At 33.8% G+C, this 20518-nt stretch overlaps 1 protein-coding gene across 1 annotated transcript; it reads right to left on the reverse strand.

Moving 5' to 3' along the window:
* Positions 1 to 57: 57 nt before the first annotated feature.
* LOC103496802 (THO complex subunit 4D) lies at positions 58 to 10764 on the reverse strand. Its single transcript, XM_008458798.3, has 7 exons — positions 10494 to 10764; positions 8824 to 9069; positions 8345 to 8488; positions 8184 to 8252; positions 7099 to 7286; positions 1809 to 1859; positions 58 to 632 (listed from the first exon to the last, which is right to left on the reverse strand). Exons 2-7 carry the CDS (start codon positions 9019 to 9021, stop codon positions 425 to 427), a joined length of 858 nt encoding a protein of 285 aa, XP_008457020.1. The 5' UTR covers positions 9022 to 9069; positions 10494 to 10764; the 3' UTR covers positions 58 to 424.
* Between the last annotated feature and the right edge of the window lie 9754 nt (positions 10765 to 20518).

Below are 20518 nucleotides of genomic sequence, written 5' to 3' on the forward strand. Positions count from 1 at the left end.
CAGTCGAGCATTAAAGCAAAATATAAAGTTCAATCAGCCAAAAATATATGAACTTGATTAAGTACAAGTTTGCAACATCTTTGATTCGAGATAAGGAAATAAAAGAGAACGGGAAGTTCACAGAAATAACTTAACCCTTTATACATAAAGAAATTTACCTATTTGAGAGGTCGATGATCCCAAGCTCGATTCATTCAGGATCAACCATAAAGATAGTTTTGATAATAGAGGGTCAAACAGTATCATCTCCTTTAACAGGAAAAATACATATCTAGTCTACCGATGTAAAAAAAAAAAAAAAAAAAAAACATGTAAACTAATAATAACAAAATAATCACAACCGAGAATGCGATATATATTCTTACTAACACAAGTTAATCGGATCATGCTTCAACTTTTGCACATTCGACAAAGGTTCCTCTCCTCAGGTTTGCATGGCTTCTGCATGGTAGTTTTCAAGCTCCTTGTCAAGTTCATCTGAGGACTTCTCCACAGGTTTTTTCCTTCCCTGCCCACGGCCACGACCACGCCCTCGGCCACGACCTCCTCCACTTCCTCCTAGACCTACACCACGGGTCCAAGCACCTCGCCCGCGGCCACGAGCATTCCTCAGACCTCCCCGATGACTTGGACTATACAAAACCCAAAAGTTTCAATAAACCCAGACAGCAATAAGAACAAGTTTTACCAATTTAACCAAAGTTGATTCATCTCACTCCATTTCCCACTCATGACATACACTTTTATAAACCTTTCAAAGGATACTTTCAGTGACTACTATCAAGAATGGCCTCAAACTCATCCAGTTTCCAAGAGATCGAATATCCTACACTGATTGGTTTCTTTGAAATTTCAACAATTTTATGTGCTTAGAATAATCAATTTTTTAAAGAAAGTTTATGTTCTATTAGATATAGTTAATTTCAATTTAATAGAATCCAAAACTTTCAATTTTGTATTCTAGTAGATCCATGAATTTTAAAGAAAATATTGAATAAGTCAACAACTTGTTATACATAATAGTTGAAAGACGAGGACTTGACGACAATAGATGAAAACGTACAACTTACGGTGGCCCCCACGTGGTGCACTTTCCACAATTCTTCTTAAAATAAACATTAGAGGACAATTAAGGCTTAGGGACCTCTCATCCCATGGGCCTATAGGTTACGTTCTCTTTTCATTAACATGTTTTATTTCACCTTGTTTCTCATTAATAAATAAAAATAATAATAAAAGACTTATTCTGACACTTTTTAAAGTTTAGTAATAGAAACCAAAAAGTTAAGACTGAATGTAAATTTGACCTTATAAAGAACTAGAAGAAAAGTTCTGTTTTTTAATTTTCATATTTTTATTCATATTAATTTTCAAAATTAATTGGGGCATATATTTAAATAGTTGATTTATAAAAATTTAGGAAACACACACAAAAGTATTACACTACTATCACGAACCTCTGTTATCAGTTCTTTCTTTTTCATTCTAAAAATGTATTAAACATTATCGTACCAAATCATTTTCTAACATAAAGAAAAAATTAGAAAAGGAAAGCAAAAAGGTGGCAATAGTTCATTAGCTTGTCTCCCACACTCCCAAACAGGTAGAAAAAATATAACTCTCAATTCTAACACCCCTAAGAAAATCAAAGATACGAGTAACCAAGAATCAAAGACTTCAAAACCAATCCTACTATCAGGCAGTAAAAGAATCCCAGAACAAAATAATAATAGTAATAATAAAACCCAGCTACTCCGAAATTGAATATAAAAATCTCATGCCAAAAGCAATGTCCAGTTAAAACTTACCCAGGAAAAGGGTTGACCACGTTGAAAGTAGCATTGCGACCAGATTCAGGCCTGCATATACCCAACAAATCTTAATATTACTAATCAAGGCAGATTATGTTTCTTTTCATCAAACATGTTAGAAGTACAATTTTCAAAGGACAGCACGAAAACTATATCAAACTACTACAAAATTTATCATAGACCAATCTAAACAATACGTAACTTTTTACCTTGTTCCTTTTCTCTTCCTTTCATTTTTTCCTTTTTGTTTAAGACCAATTTCCATTGAAAAAAATGAAAGAGTATAAGGGCAAACAAAAATACGGCCCAAAAAAAAAAAAAGAGCTCAACATGAAGTATAGAAGGGACTCCATTCCAAAAGAAATAGTTTGATATCATAATTACAAAATGGTCTTGCGACCGACACACTAACAGATTTCTCCATGCCCCCAAGAATTCTGTTCATTCATTGACGAAATAGGTTACAAGAGAATTACTATATGTGACTGTAATTACAATAAGTTCCTCCAACGTAACATGAGGATTGAAATGCTGTAGTTGCATCTAATAGCTACAAAGAGGTAGAGAAAGTTCACTCCAAGTTAAAAGCAAGAAAAGCTATCCGATGCATTTCGAAAACTAAAGTAAATCTAGAGGAAGTGTATTTTAAGAAGGAACTTAACAGCAATCAGCAAAAGCTAGTTTAGGGCAGTAGCAAGAATTTGTGCGTCTAGTATAGTTACATTATATTGGAAGTGGGTATTAGAAAGCATACGCACAATGAAACTTTTTTGTAGTGATTTTACATACGATGGAACTAAAAATACAATCTAGAAGAAAAAAGGTGTTTATTACATATCTTTAAAGTGCTAAAGATTAAACTAAAAGTACATTTTTTTTGTTATATCCATGAGTGTCTAGGTCAACATACAAGCACCACGACTAATCTCACAAAACACATTACAAAACTTGGGTATCAAGTAAACTCATAGGATATCGATGCCTAGGTAGGGATTGAACCCATGACCTCTTAGCCATATATAGAGACTGTCTCCATTTTAGCCACTAGGTCAACCCATAATGATCGGTAGGAATACTACACTATTTTGTCTTTAATTAACACTATTTCGAATACTCCGAAATACTGTTTTCTGTCTAGGGTTAGTATTATCTCCAAGGTGATCTCAATGAGGCCTTTCCCCATTATCTAAAGACAAAGAAAACCACTCATACTGTTTTCTGTCTAGGGTTAGTATTATCTCCAAGGTGATCTCAATGAGGCCTTTCCCCATTATCTAAAGACAGAGAAAACCACTCAAAGTTGGATGTTCTTCCCCCAAGAGCGGTTGATTTAAGTTCTTCTATTGGTACTTCAAAACATGTAGTTTTCATTTCAATGGTAACAGTAACATCGACTAGATGAAGTATTTAAAAGATGTTAAATAAGATGGGAGGTCTTGTTCCCTATCTATGAAGGTACTAGAATTGCATTCCAACCAGACCACAAGAGATCCCAAACGACGTTTAGACAAAGGATCTTCTTCTCCTTGAAGAAGTCTCCACTGAAACAAGAGGGAGAATGTCCCAACATCAAAAGAAAAGGAAATCTGCCACCTAAACTTTTGACAAATGAAGTTCGAAGATTTTGGCTTGTTTGCACCAGAATAAGAGATGACTAAACAAATCCCTTGTGACTTTGCACAAAATGCAGCAGTTAGGAGAGATGGATATCCAAGGAGATTGCATTAGAAGGTTGTTGTAAGTATTAAAACATGAGTGACTTGACTTTCCTATAAAGAACTTCACCCTTTCCAGTATAATTCTTTCTAAATGCTTAACAAATCTTTACCGCCCAATTGTCCAATCAAAGCTAACAACTTGGAAAGAGATTTTGACAAGGAAAAAAAGAAACCAATCCATCTCTAAATTCCAGCACCAAATGTCAGACGATTCATTGAGATTCACATCAACTGACAACAGCTTATGAAGGCTGGCCCAATCCTAGTTTCTCCATACGTCCAATCTCTCCTAGGGAAGAAATCCGAAGAAGCCAAAGATTTGTTCCACATTTTAGCTACAAGATGCCCTTTGTAATAGCAACCAAGGAAAGATATATTTCAGAGCCTCAATAAGAATCCATAAATTAGGAGCGTCTTAACATTACCAACTTTGAGGGTCAGGTAAACTGTCCCATAAAATTAGTCGAGGTGCACATAAGCTGAATTGGACACTTACAAATATAAAAAAAAATCCATAAATAAACATCGTCGCCAACTTTGCAAGTGATGAGTGAAACTGCCTCAACAGGGTGGATTTCTCTTTATAAAATCTTCAAATCCATTTAGCCAGCAAGGATAAATCATTCGATTTTAGGTTAACAATCCGTAAAACTCCTTCCAAAGTTAACTTACTCCATCCCATCTAAGATTAAGAAACACCCCTTTAGTTGTTGCCCATCCACCAAGTTAATGGGAAGGTTGGAACAATGTACCTTGAATGAGAATTCTGGCTAAATTATTCCCGTTTTAGGTTAACAATTCGTAAAAACTCCTTCCGAAGTTAACTTACTTCATCCATCGAAGATTGCAACCAACCCCTTTACTTGTTGCTCATCCACAAAGTTGAAGGGAAGGTTGGAACAATGTAGCTTGAATGAGAATCTATCAACCTCCTTTAGAGATGCATGAGAAGAGCCTTTCCTAAATTTTCTAAATGATGGAAACCAAAAAATGACAAGGTTTTACGCTCACCATTAAGAGGCCAATCACCAACCTTGCAATCCAAATTCACCACTAATGAAGCGAACATATGGATCAAGGTCGATCCCAAAAATTCCAACTTTTGACAATTCATGTTCAAGCTCGATACATCCTCAAAACACGTTCAGTTGTTATGGGGGTTAGTTACCAAAAGAGGTCCAACCTTTTTCTCATGGTACTACTAATAAAACCAAGTAGTTTATATAAGTGCATTTGAGAAGTTTTAAAATTTTAGACCATGAATAAAATCAAGTAGTTTATATAAGTAATTTGAGAATTTTTTAAATTTTAGAGGCCCATTGATAGTGTGAGCGCCTTCAATGCAAAACTTTCAACTTCTATTCATTTATAAAAAAATTCTTCTAGTGACCTTCCTATCCAAGCAGATCCAAGCAAAGGAAAACTTCTACTTTCTAAAGCTTATCATATTTCCAGATAAGCCTAATCAAAGCTGAGTTTATACTACTGCGCTTGTAAGCAAGGGTCATAAAGGCAGACTTAAAAGAGTAAGAACAGACTTTTTAAGAGACCAAACAATGCTATTGAAGAGTCTTCCCTCTGTATTAACCAAAACATCGCAACAAGAGCCACCTTGCAGGTTAATTCTCTATCAAAAAGGCCTTTTCTCAAGCCCAAGGTCCAAGTTTGATTTTCCATCCCAGCAATCAGCAACAGAAGCTTACATTTTGCTAGACTCAAGAAAAATATTTGGTAAATGGATATCTAAATGGGTGTTTTCAAAGTGCAAGGTGCAACTCAAGGTGACAAGTCCTTCGATCGCCTCAGGGCAACAAAACAGCAACGCGTGAGCGAAGCAAGCACAATAAATAAATAATATATGTAAAACATAAGATCATATTCATATGTAAAAGCCTCAAAGATAAATAATAATAAATTGTAAAGAATCCCAATGTTATATAATAACATATAAATTATAAGATCAACTTATTGAAAAGAAAATTAAGATAATATTTCAAACCTCACTCCACTGAATATAAAAGAATGTAACATGCAAATATTAAGATTATTATTACTTATTAGAAAACAATGCAAGGCGCCAAAAGAAATATTTCAACCCACCCACTAAAAATGAATATAAAAATATATAATAATAAATACAGATATTATGGCTCAAGAATTCATAATCCAACCTCACTAGGACTGGTATTTTACTAAAAATTTTGCTCAAGGTTAGAGAAATCAACAGAAAAAAATTGTAATATTATACAACACAGTGTTTTAAAAGGCTCGAGGTGCACTACGGCGCAATGACCCTCAGGAGCCTAGATGCAAGGTGCACAAAAAGGCGCGGGCTTTTTTTCATGAGGCACACTATATATTGAGTATATATATATATATATATATGAATGTATTGTACGTATGTATGTATCTACAAAATTGAAAAGAGCAACAATGTATAAAAATATAAAAATATAACCAAGATGGAAATGAGACTTGACCAAGGTGGATTGTTGAAGTTGCTCAGTTTAAAACGTAGAGTTGGGATGTTTCTTAGCTTAAAAAACACTTAATTAGGTTTAAAAAATCTATTATAATATATATATTTTAAAAGCCCAGCCCACAGCTGAGTGAAAAGCCTGCACCTAATGCACAGCGCCTCGCCTGTTCAATGAGAAGCCCAAGCCGTGTGACTTGGGCCTAGGCTCACACCTTGCCGCGCCTTTCAAAACACTGATACGACATATAATATTTTTTTTCTTTTGATATCCGTACAATGAAGGAGTACAATGAACAAGGGTGAAATTCCTCTTTATTCAGTTCCATAAGACTTTATTCGCAAATTCTTTGCTCCTAGCCTCATCAGAGATTTTCCCTATTTATCAAGCTTTAGTGTCCGGGTCAGGTTACATGCACCTCGAATTAATTCCTAGATAGGTGGCCACTATAAATCGAACTTATGACTCTTAAGTTAGTTATTAAGACTATGTCTCTTTTTTTACCACTAGGCCAACCCATGATGGTTTAATATTAATATACCTTAACATAAAACTCAGAACTTCAATCAATCAAAACCCACAATTGAAACCCAAAATCAAAACCCATAAGGAGCAATCATAAAAAGCAAGATGACAGGATTGATGAGGAACTTCGAGCCTCAAGGAAACAATGAAGTTTCTTTGCAAATGGTGTTTTTCAAAGAGAATAAGCAAAATCGTGAAGGAGTAAAGAGAGTTGGATTGTCGTTCAAGGAAGAATGTGATATCAAAGAGTTTAAAAGGAAGAAACCAAAGCAAAGTTGAAGGAAGTGGCTGAATTCAAAAGATTGAGTAATCGATTTCATGGGTTGTTAATCAATTAAAAAAAGAAAGAAAACACGAATATTCGAAGAGGCACTCGCCTTCTTCATCAGCAAAGGTGCAACAAGGTGTTGCGGGGCGATCACCTATTTGAAGAGGCGCCCCTAGACAACACAAGAGGCGCGCCAACCCCACTAGCAGTACCACTCACCTTTGGAAAGGTACACAGTAAACATTGTAGTAAAAAGGGATTTGAAATAGTAATATTGACAATTATAGAATACTACATACGTTAGAACAACGGTCCTCCTGTTTCTTCCATTCGTTCCAGTAACATTTATACGTGCAGAAACCGGCATTTCAGCATTATCACCAAGCATTTCAATCTTCATTGGCTTCCCATCCAATAACACATTGTTATAGCGCTTCAGAGCAGCAAATGCATCACTTCGCCGAGTATATACCACCTCTGCTGAGCCCTTCAATAAATAATAGGAAGTTTATCAGCCAACTAAGCCTTGATAAGGAAGCTAACCTTTATATACATATCTAGAACAGAAATACGATAACTATCATATTTTCTTACAAATCTCATGCTAACTTAAAGAAGCCAAATATGAATAACAATGATAAGCAAAGACAATAAGACGAGCGAGAACTAAAGAATACATGGTCAAGGAACCATTGGCACTAAAGAATGAAACTATGCCACCACATACAAAAGTGAAATCACAAGCTCATATATTGGTTTGCAAATAGGTCGAGTCCTTAAGAAAGGAGAAAAAAAACTCAACCTTGAAAACCTTAATAGGTTGGATTAGAGTAACAAGTTTTGACATATCTAGACTAAAATGAACTGAATGTATTAAATTAGTTACGTTCAAACTTCTTAAAAATGAAGCATGTTGAGCCTAGCTGGCAAAGTTAGTTAACTAAAAATACAACATATCTTTTTCACTCGAAATAAGATTGCATCTATTCTAATCCATCCATACTTTATAGGAGTCTTTTGCACCACATGTTACTAACAATCAATTAATTACATTGGAGACTTGGTGTAATTTTCTTTATGAAATAGAATAGTAAACCATTAGAAAGATAATATAAAAACATGCAATAGATATAATTTATCATTAACTCAAAGTTGTTACATGTACTCTGGTCAAAAGTTCCTTATACTAGCTTTTTCTAGCACTGTCCAACTTCTAAAGTAAAGATTCTGTACTGCATACGGATAAAGTAGAATCCACCAAAAGGAAATATTGATTCAATTAACACAGTTGTGACTACCAAAACAATATTGATACTTGATTCTAAAGAAATTCAAATAGCAACACATTACTGCATAATTTTATAAAGACAGTGGCTGAACTTACACTTGGACGACCATTTTTGTCATAATGAATTGCAAATCTTTTCAGGTCTCCAATTTCAGAGAACAACTCCTGAGTTCACCATCAGGTTCCAAGTGAATAATAATAAATAAATAAATGAAGAGAAAGCATCTTTAGTCAAATATATATGGCTTGAGTTGTACCCTTATATCTTCTTTGGTCACCCCATAATCCAAGTTGGAAACGTACAACTTTGTGCCAATTTGAATTCCAGAAATCCCTGAAGCTCTAAGACTATCTTCGAATAAATCATGCTGCCATTGAACATTCTTCATTCTGTGTGGGGGCTGATGAAAGCATGCAGATAAGAATCCAGATGGGGAAAACACATATCAGCTTATAAATCGACAAGAATATAATGCTCCACCCTTGAAAGTCCTTTGAAAATAACCCAGATAACCCACACGCATTCAATATTTGCAAAGATAATGGTACAAATACACCAGAAGACAATTCGGATCAGAGGGTGACCCACAATGAGATTCTCCACAGAACAACATTACTGATCCACTTCTGTTAAGAGTTACTATAGTGTTGTTATTTGAGACCCCCATGAGCATGTATTTTCAAGGAATATCAGGTTCTCAAGCATATGCATTAAACATCACAGTTTGAAGCTTGCCTTGCGAATTGAGTAAGCAGATGCCCGTGCATTTATGCCGAGAGGACCTCTACGAACTGATCCTATCACTACTCCTCTTCCACCATTAAAAGACCCACCTGCTCCACGCCCACGACGGGCCCTACCTCGTGCTCTAAGCTTTTCACGATTATTCTTCTTTATCACATCCTCTAGTGACATATCCAAAGGAGTAGTCATCGATGTGGTAGGAGGAAACAGATTTCAAGGAATTATAGAAAAGAAGTCCTGCAGAATGGTAAGAAAAACATTAATCGTGATACTTGCAGGAATAGCAAGTAATAGCAAGCCATGCATAAACATCGAGACATTATGAGGTATAAGCCTGAATTTAATGTTTAAAAAATTATCACATAACATAATGATTGTCAAAGACAATAAAGAAAGCTTCATCTTAATTTACATATCACAACTATGGGTACACTAATGGAGTAAAACATAGAAAAAGTCCTATTTAGTTATTGCTTGGTTGGACCTCTAAAGTGTAATTATGAAGATTGTTTTTATGATATCTTGGGCTCCTTGTAGTTAAAAGAATTAAATTATTCAATCACTGTTTGTCTTTTGTACATTATCCATTATTTTCTTCGTCTAATCGTATGATTATTCATTAATAATATCAAATACATGTGTATTAATCAATGATTTACATTTTATGTCACTTGATTTTGTAAAAATTGAATAAACAACTGTTTTTTCTTGCACCTCATACTTTATGCTCCCCAAGTTTGTTACATTTCGTTTCACCTACCATAAATAAATAAAACTATTCCGTAAAACAACCCCATCCTAAGCTTATAGGTCTGTTTCTTTTCCAAATAAACTCCACCGTGACCTTTAAGGTTCTTTTACGTGGACCATAATGATGATTTTATAATTAAAAGAAAACAATATAGTTTTGATGATAAAAGAGTACAAGCATAAAACAAACGTAATTATAGTTTCTTATGTTGTTTAAGATTATCCCCCACCCTGCAAAACCTTAGGCTTTGGAAGTCATGCGATAAAAAAGTATAGTCGTAAGCAGATTTTTCAAATAAAATTTGTTTTAAAAAAGAAAACGTAAGTCCGTGGCTGCAGCATCCATACCCAAATACAATATATTTGGTTCCAAACCTCCAAAGTCAATGAGATTACAATACAGGCACTCAAGACAGTCAGTTTCCAGATCAAAAACCAGAAGCAGGAAATATACGCATGAGAAAAAGAAAATAAGCATCCAAGGGTTGAAAATGATATCTACACTCACCACCAGTTGTTATAAGGAAAAAATATTTATACAAGAATGTAACTGATACTAGAAATAAAGTTTAAAAAGAAAAAAAACAAACAAACAAATAGAACGATAGATATTAATGAACATTTTATGCAAAGAAAAAACAACAATAATTCATTATCCAAAAGAGCCAAACGTCCTCGCTCGATTTAAACTTCGAAAACACTTTAAAGATCTATAATCACAGAATAACAACCATATTCTTACAAATATAACAAAAGAGATAATACTGATCGCATCTTCTCAAAAAACAAAACAAAAATATCTCCATACAAAACTCCGATTGATAAAAACAACCTAACAGAATTACGACAAAATATATTCACGTAATAACCAGAGTTTATAAAAAGAAAAGAAAGAGATGAGAAGAAGTTACCTGAAGATTATCCCTTGAAAAAGTCGAAGGACTTCCGAGAGAGAGATAGAGAGGGAAGATAAAAAGTTTAACAAGATGAAAGAGAGGATTCCGAAGGGACAGCGATGGAAAATGATCGTGTGGGTTGGAATTTTAGGGCGTCGAAGAGAGATGCTGAGATTCTTCCGGCGGGAGGCGGCGGCGGCGACCTGAGAGAGACTTTTCCTTCGGGACTAAGAAGATGAGTTCTTCCCTTTTGTCCTTACAACCTTTTGTTCTTACAATTGCGTTCTCGTAAACAAAAATAGTCCATTTTGTTCATAAACTATTGAATTTTAACCTTGTTTTCCTGATTTTATAAATATAATCTTTTTTAATATTTTACCTGTAAATAATACCTTATAATTTACCCTTTAACTACACTATAAATTTATAACACGCGTGGCACGTGAGAACCTTGAAACTTAATTAATCTTTTTTAAAAAAAAAAAAATCCATTGAGTATGTGGGTGGAAAAGATAAGATTGTGTTTTTTCTTTAAAGGGAATGGGTAAATATAATCCTCTAGAACAAACTAATATAAATTTACAAAATTCAAGACTTCAGTGGACTTGACTTCATTATTGATAATATATTCTACTCTCTTCCATACAAAAATCAATGATTCTAATCATTTACTACAAATAAAAAAAGAGAAAACTAAAAGTATTATCGGACTTGATTTCATAAAATTGACATTGCATCTTTTTTTTTCTTTTTTTTGTTCCACTACATGCATATCTTTGAGTCTTTCCTAACATTGCAAAGTATTAATAATACTATAACATAAAATTAAGGCAACGAGTGAGTAATAAGAAAAAAATTAAATAAAGCCTAAGTAGATCAAGTGAAAATTTAAATATTTGCAAGAAAAATGGTCGAAGAGAGGTATTTATATTGTTGACAAAAATAGAAGTTACTAACCTTATATGAATTGTTCTAAAAATTTAATCATTGAAATAAAGAGATAGTTTTTTTCATGTTTTAACCTCTTTTATCTCTTAAAATCTTACAACTAAGTTAAGAAAGTTTGTGAGAATGTAACTAAAAGATAATAAATAATTTATTTATTTATTTATTTATTTATTTATTTATTTTATTTTTAATAATAATAATACTTAAATTATTTTAACTTTAATGTGTTATAAGTAATGTTTTTTATTTTATTTTTAATAATTAATAACAATTATATCATTTTGATCTTAATACGTGGATAAGTAATGTTTTCTTATTTGTTTTAAAAAAAGACTCATTGCATTGTGTACATGAGTGATTTTATTTAAATTACCAACCTACCCTAAAATATTCAATAACAACATGTTTAAAAACAAATGCTACTATTGTAAATTTAAGATTAAATGTTTTAAGAAACACATAATTAATTAATTCTAAAACTTTTTAATCAATAAGAATATAAAATGTTAACATAAGCAAGAATGATTTGGCAAAATTGTTCAAAAATGATTCTCCATGTTAGGTAGTAATAAGATGTGATAAGATAGATAAGATAAATTGGTACAAAAGTAATCCTAAAAATGCATGTGTTTTTGTAATAATTTTCTTTACGAATAAAAACCTTTTTATACAACAAATTCATATCATAAAACTGAAAAAAAAAAAAAAAAAAAAAAAAAAAAAAAAAAAGACATTTTCTTAAGCTGACTTTCAACTTGATACATAAATATATTAAAAAAAAAGAAATTGAATATAAGATTGAGATATGCGTTGGATCAATGCCATTTGATCCAATTCTTCTTTACTTAGCAATAAAACTCTTAGAAATATGTGAAATTATTTATAGGAATGGAAGAGAAAAATGTGACCTTTTCAATTTGTTGTAGAATTTGAAAGTTAAGAGAATTTAAGAGGGTTTATAATGTGAAAAGATTTCATTCATTACATATAGACATAATTATCATATAATAATAGTAAGTCTTTTCAATTGGCTTCAATGGTTAGTGGAGAATGCATCAATTAAAGTGTAACCTTTTCAATTGCTTATTATTAAGTCATAGAGTGGATCAACATTAATTGAAACCCCCCACTTTCAAAATGTAACCTACACAGACATGTTTGATCATGGGTGTGATTAAAATTTTCAATATATAAAAGGGACAATGAAAAGGCAAAAAATGATTCTCGCTCTGGATCCCTCCTTTTAATATAGTAAAAATTCTTAAAAACTCAAGAATTAAAATGACATAAAATATGAGGGACCAAACACTTGTTAGTTAAAATTCAAAGACTAATGAGGTGTTGAAATTTCTGTTTTAAAACTTGTAGTTTGTAGTTTAAAATTATATTCTATCCAATAAAGTGGTTATTGAGAACTTATTAGTGAAAATAGAATACTATAATCTTGAATCAAATTAACTAAGGTCCCGAGGCTATCTAGTGTAGACTTGAACTTAATTAAGTTTGAGTTTATAACCCAAACGATCTATAGTGTATGAATAAGGTTGGGCACCTTATTCCGAGAACACTATGGATGCGACCTACTCTGTAGTTAGTACAAACGAAGTGATCCTAAATTTTTCATGTAAAGACATGGAAGTGGGGGCGTCATATATAAAAAGTTTGCATAAGACTGGAACCATCAAATAGTCACTTTTAAGTTATAACACCATTGACTACATAAACTGACTATTTCATTTATGATGACCTAGGTAACTTAATCTTAATCCTAAGCTAATTATGAAAATTTGTTCAAACAATATTATCCTTAGATCTGCATAGGTGAGGGCAGCTCAACGATGCTGGCTCAATAAGCCTCCCATTTCAAGGGTAAGACCGAATGGATGGCTAGAAACATAGGGTGCAAAACAGAATTCACTTCTACCCATTTTAGGGTTAGTAGATAGGTTGTTTCCTTAAGGATTGAATCCAAGTCTTGAACAAGAGATCTCGCCCTCTCATTGGTCCAAGAGGGATTCAGTTTATAGGTTGGACCTTAAACTAAATGTTCAATAGTGGATCAGTGGGACTTAAGGAACAAGATGTAGTCTCAGAGGTAAAACGGTATTTTGACACAGCCGAGGTTACGAACAACTTGTGAAGGATTAACTTACTGATCATGGTTATATCAAATGGACACAAATATATCTATAGTGAGAGGTGTGCAACTATGGGACTTTAGTGAAATGACCCGTTAGTTAACGAATGTTGATTAGCTCGGTCTAAAAGCGTTTAGCCAATTAATCTCAAATCGTTGGAGCCCATGATCTATAGGTTCATTAGGTTCCCCTACTAGCTTATATGAAATTAACTTAGATCAATATGTTGGAATAATTCAAATTGTTCGAATTACGTAGAGAGAGAGAAACTGACGAATATATGTGATATAGGCATTGGTTATAGAGCTTTATAGTTTAAATGTGATCTAAATATTAAAAATAAAAATATGGATTCATATTTGGAAGCTCGGAGTTGATGGAAAAGGTCAAAGTTGTAAAAAGTCAAAGTGTTGATTTTTAGTTTGAAAAATCAAACTTTGACCGGCTTTATATTCAAATGTGATTTGAATTTCAGAAAAATGAATGCGAATTCATGCTCGAGAAGTTGAAATTAGTCAAGACAAACAAAATGATAGAAAGTCAAAATGTTGACTTTTGACTTGAAAAAGTCAAAGTTTGACTTTGACTTTAATGATTAAATGACCAAAATGCCCTTGGACTAAGTTAGTGGGAAAATCCAACATTTTGTTGGATAATCCCACTAGCACTTAGTGGGATAGGTGGCTACATGAGATGTAAACACCTAGCCCATTATGTTCCACTAATTGTTAGTGGATTATTAGGTGTTAAGATTTAACAAACTAATTACATGCAATTTTGCGTGTAATTAGTCTATAAATAGGGTATTTTTCATATTAAAGAATTTTTTTTACCAATTTTGTAATTTTGAATTACAAAATAAACCATTTTCTCTAAAACTCAACCTAATCTCCTCCTCAATTTTCATCACTTTCTCAAATTTCTTCACTTAACAGGTCCCGCAACCCGATTCTAAGTCCGAAGAATAGCGGATCAACACTAATGGTTGTCCCGGTTCGTGATCGTGAGAACTTTTGGAGAAGTCGAGAAAAGTTTTAAAGGTAAGAATTTATTTTAACCCTAATTAGTGTAATTAGGGCAGTCTTAAGCATGTTAATCACTGAAGTGTTTAGTTGCATATAGAATAATTTCTTCGATCTTGTTTTTTGCTGCATTCGTATGCTATCCATCACGAGGTACTCTTTCCTTATATCTTTATATTTACTATATTAAAAGGAGGGATCCGAGATAATCATTTTTTGCCTTCTTTGTCTCTTCTACATATTGAAAATTCTAATCATACCCATAATCAAACATGTCTATGTAGGTTACATTTTGAAAGTGGAGGTTTCGATTAATATCGGTCCACTTTATGACTTAATAGTAACCAATTGAAAAGGTTAATTTATGCTTTCTCCAGTAACCATTAAAGCCAATTGAAAAGACTTGTTATTATTATATTATAATTATGTCTATAAGTAATGAATGAAATCTCTCCACATTTTAAACCCTTAAAAATTTTCTCTTAATTTTTCAAATTCTACAACAAATTGAATAGGGCACATTTTTCTCTTCCATCCCTGTAAATAGTTTCACATATTTCAAAGAGTTTTATTGCTAAGAAAAGAAAAATTGTATCAAATGGTATGATTCAAGGTTTATCTTAATCTTATATTCAATTTCTTTTTTTTAAAAAAATATTTATGTATTAACTTGAAAATCAGCTTAAGAAAATGTCATATTTTTTTTTGTTAGGTTTATGATATGAATTTGTTGTATAAAAAGGTTTTTATTTGTAAAGGAAATTATTACAAAACACACCCATTATTACTTTTGTACCAATTTATCTTATCTATCTTATCTCATCTTATTACCCAACATAGAGAATCATTTTTGAACTACTTTGTCCAAATGATAATTCTCTAGTTTCAATTATGTTCTTTACTTCATTCTTGCTTATGTTAACATTTTATATTCTTATTGATTAAAAAGTTTTAGAATTAATTAATTATGTGTTTCTTAAAACATTTAGTCTTAACTTTACAATAGTAGCATTTGTTTTTATGGTAGGTTGGTAATTTAAAACAAAAAAAATCATTCACACGTACACAATGCAATGAGTCTTCTTGTAAACAAATAAAAAAACATTACTTATGACATATTAAAGTTAAAATGATTTAATTATTTTTAATTCTTACAAATAAAATAAAAAGCATTATTTACAACAGATTAAAGTTAAAAGGAAAACTTACATAAATGTAACAAAAATGTAAACTATTTACGATCCGTGTAACAAGCCCATTAAGGTAAAATATTTTTTCAGAATTCCTTATTTGCCCTTAATCTTTCAAATCTGATTTTCTTCTTCTTCTCGATTTTTTCACGATCGTCGTTCCCGAGTTATTCATCTCTGTCTTTTATATATCTTTCATCTTTATCTTAATTTTGATCATTTGAGCTATTCTGAGTTATTTTTCGTAATTTTTTACAACATTCGCTCTAATATCCATTATCTTCGATTACATCGTTTCTCTTCTTGTCATCTTGGACAATCAAGATCGTGTATACTGCTCTGTTGATATCGTCTCAAATTTTCTGATTTCGGTGAATTTTCTAAATATCGTTTTTCTTTGAACTATTTAGTTGATTATAAAATTTATGAATTATATATTTCGGCATGAAGATAGAATGTTTAGTATATGTTTGTATTACTGTAAGACATCCTATATTTGGTTATGAAGATCGTTGAAGGTTTTGATTACTTTTTACGATGATTTAAGAATTTATATTTCAGTATGAATGTCGTTTGAGTCTTTAAGAATCACTGTAAGATGTGTAAATCATTACAAGATCGATAGTTTGGAGTTTTTTCAGGATAATTTTCATTGAAATACTTGATCGTTTACCTCTATCAACATGATCGTTTAACAATATACAGGCAATCGTTTTGTTATATGAACACATCGTTCATCTTTATAAACACGAAAATTTTCAATATTTTGTATGATCAACATCTTTAAATGTATCAAATTCAATACGATTGTTTAAACGATGAGCGTCTAAAAACAATTGTGTATCAATTTCGATTTTAAATGAATAGTATCTTTAAATGATCGTGTATCAAAATAGATATGATGGTTTACACATAAACGATCATTTAATTTATTATATATGATCGTGTATTTGTGTTAAACGATCGTTTAATTTATTATATATGATCGTGTATTTGTGTTAAACAATCGTTTAATTTATTATATACGATCGTGTATTTGTGTTAAACTATCGTTTAGTATTTATTAACTTATTTGCACGATGGTTTAAATGATCAGCGTCTTTAAACGATCGTTTGTTGGTGTTAAACGATCAAGTATTAATTAACTTCTTTGCACGATGGTTTAAACGATTAGTGTCTTTAAACGATTGTTTAGTATTTATTAACTTCTTTGCACGATCGTTTAGTATTATCTTATTACATCTAAATACTTAATTATATTTTTTTTTCAGATTAGAATGTCAATTCCTATTGTTGTTTATTATGGAGGTCAATGGAATGGCTGCAATGTTTATGAGAACTACTCAGTGTCTGGAATTTTGGTAGATATGCGAGTGAGCTTTAATTCTTTGGTTTCTTTGATACGTGAACAACTTGAATTGGATGAATCAGTAGAATCATCTGTTTTACTTGATTTTGGTAAAAGTAATGTTCAAACTGCGGTGCTGACAAAGAAGAACAATGATGTTGCTTGGTATTTAGTGTAACGCCCCAAATTTCGAGGTAAATTTTATCATTTTTATGTTAATTTTCGGGAATTTAAAATTTTTGGTGTTAATTTTGGTTGGATTTGAAGAGGAAAGAAAAAAGAAATTTAAGGGTATGATTTTTTTTTATATAATATAGTATAAATTAATATAATAATAATATAATATAAATTATATTATTATTATTATTAATTATATTATTATTACTATTATTTTATTATTTTTATTATATATATACAAAATATTTTTTTTTAAAAATCAAAATCCTAATCCCTCCCGCGCACCGCCCCCCTCCCCCACTGTGTTTTTTTTACTTCTCCTTCTCCTTCCTTCTTCCGCAGCCGACGACGCCTCCCCTTCATCCATTTCTCTTCACGCCTCTGTCCCATCTTCGTCTCCGTCTCCGTCCCCGTCTCCGACTCCGACTCCGTCTCTACCTCGTACGCCGTCAGCCGCACATCACCGACGTGAAAACATCCAACGGCAGATCTTCTCCGACCGTCCTCCTTCTTGGTTCCACCCGCACGGCTAACCAGCGCCCGTCTCTACCTCGGTTGAGCAGCGTCGGCCGCCGTGCATCTCACATCGACGTAGGTAACAGGGCAAATCTTCCCTGTCGCTGTCGCAGTGTGCTCATTGCCGTGTGGAAACCAAATCGGGTCCAAGTCGGCTGAGTTGAGCTGAGCTAGCCGAGCCGCCATCTGTACCTGAGTCGAGCTGTGAGCCGAGCCGAGCCGAGGACTGAGCCGAACCTCAAGCTGTGAGCTGCGAGCCGAGAGTCAAGCTGAGCTGAGCCGCGAGTCGCGAGCCGAGCGTCGAGCCGAGCTGAGCCAAGCCACCTAAGCCATTTTCTTTCCACATCGTGTCCCGGTGAATCTTCGGTAAGGATTATTTTAATGAGTTTCCTAATGTTACTATAGTCGATTCGAGTTTAGGTATTGGAATAAGACATGGTACTACCTTTCGTTCTTTGAAGGTATTAGAGAGTTGACACTCAAGTTCTCGGGTTTCACGGTAGGCTTAATTGGAGATAGCTCTCTTTTACTCGGGTAAGTCGATGGATGATGTTTAAAAAGACTTAAAAGTGACTTCTTCTAGTGTCATCGATTAAATCCTTGTGATTTCGTAGGTGGATTCGTTGGACGCGGACTCGATCAAGGAGTATAGCCAAATTTCAGGTAAGGGATTTCTTACTACTAGACCTCGGATCGAGGCTGAAAACGTAGTAACCCACGTGGGAATTATACGTCAGTAAAGGTATTTAATGGATTGACACACGTTTGACTAATACATATCACTTATATGCTCTTGACTGATTAAAGGTAACGTGACCGTTAGTTGTAGCTTATGTGCTATCATACGTAATGAGTTGTTTACGGATAGACACCGATGCTCGGATGTTCTGTGTATTGTAGTTATGTTGGTAGGCTACGTTGTGAACTGGAATAGTATGTTGATGGACTATAAAGTCTTAATTTTATGTAAGTTGAAGTCTGTTGTCGGGATATTGGTTATGGAGTTATGACGTGGAAGGATTAAGAGTCCGAGAACCTCTCTGTACCTTGAGTATACGTCGTTGAACTGTGCTATAAACTGAATATGATTGTCAGGTATAATGTGGGCGTTACGCATAACATAGATTACCTGGGGATACACTAGGGTTTGAACTAAGTCGAAGCATCGTTAGGTAACTTTACAAAGTGAGGATTTGACTAGTTGACTGGATTTAAAGAAATGTCACAATGATGTGTGAATTGGATATGCATATAGCAACTGAGGAGATAGTTGTTTAAACCTATATTGCCTGACTGGATAAGCCTATGACGAACTGTTAGTTTGAACGTTATCGGGGTGTGACTGTTGTAGATGGTTTAGTATAGGCTGTGAGGTAACGGTTAGCTTCTTCTATGGGGTAGTGTACCTTACTGATATGTGTATCCTTCGGGATCACTAGACTGATATGTGCATCCTTCGGGATCACTAGACTAATATATGCATTCTTCGGGATCACTAGACTGATATGTGTATCCTTCGGGATCAATAGACTGATGCGTGCATCCTTCGGGATCACGAGACTGATGTGTGCGTTCTACGGAACCACTAGACTGTTTATGTAGGGTACCCCTGAATAGGAAGTTAACTGTTATTACCCTGACGGGCCCAGTAGTGGGTCCCTTACTGGGTATATTTTATACTCACCATTTTTCTCTTTAACTTTTCAGGTAAGGGCATGGCGAGGGGCAGACCGGCGAGGGACAAGAAGGATGCGTGAAGGCCATATGGATGCGTCTGGTTTTCTTTATGCTTCCGTTGATGTATTTTGTTACTTGTTATTTTCCATTTGTCAGATCGAGTCATGGTTAGAACATTTGATTTGTGGTTTTGTGTTTTGATGATTTGAGAACTATATTTTGGAACTCTTGGGAAAGTGATTTCAAATAGGGCCCGAAATTATTTTTTTGTGATATTTTAAACGTTTTTAATGAATTGTAATCGGTCTTTTATGAGCTTGTGCCTTTGACTGTCAAATCTTAGTACTACGTAGTGACCTCAGCTTAGTCCGGAAAGTTGGGTCGTTACAGTTGGTATCAGAGCCTAAGTTTTAGGGTTTGTAGACTAACTTATGATGTGAGTCTGTGTTTTTGTGTCCTTATGGCTAAAACGATCCTTGCCACTCGTCAGGTACGCTTTCATGAAATTATATGTATTCTATATGCATTTCCTTACCTAAGTTAAACTGCGAAGTTAATTGTCATATGAGACTAAAGGAATCATTGGTGGTTGTTAGGGAAATGTCGCCAAGGAGATGTGCACGTAGGGGTGGTCGAGGAGGCCGAAGAAGGGGAGCAGGACGTGTCCAGTCTGAAGTACAGCCTATAGCTCAAGCCACCGACCCTGCTGCACCAGTTACTCACACGGACCTAGCTGCTATGGAGTAGAGGTTCAGGGATTTGATTATGCAGATGCGAGAGCAGCAGCAGCCTGCCTCGCCAGCTCCTGCTCCAGCTCCAGTTGTACCCTAGGTCGTACCGGATCAGTTGTTGGCAGAGGCCAAGCACTTGAGGGATTTTAGGAAGTATAACCCCACGACATTTGATGGGTCTTTGGAGGACCCCACCAAGGCTCAGATGTGGTTATCTTCTTTGGAAACTATATTTCGGTATATGAAGTGCCCTAAGGATCAAGAAGGATGCGTGAAGGCCATATGGATGCGTA

Source organism: Cucumis melo, chromosome 6 (assembly GCF_025177605.1).
Source record: "Cucumis melo cultivar AY chromosome 6, USDA_Cmelo_AY_1.0, whole genome shotgun sequence".
NCBI lineage: Eukaryota > Viridiplantae > Streptophyta > Magnoliopsida > Cucurbitales > Cucurbitaceae > Cucumis > Cucumis melo.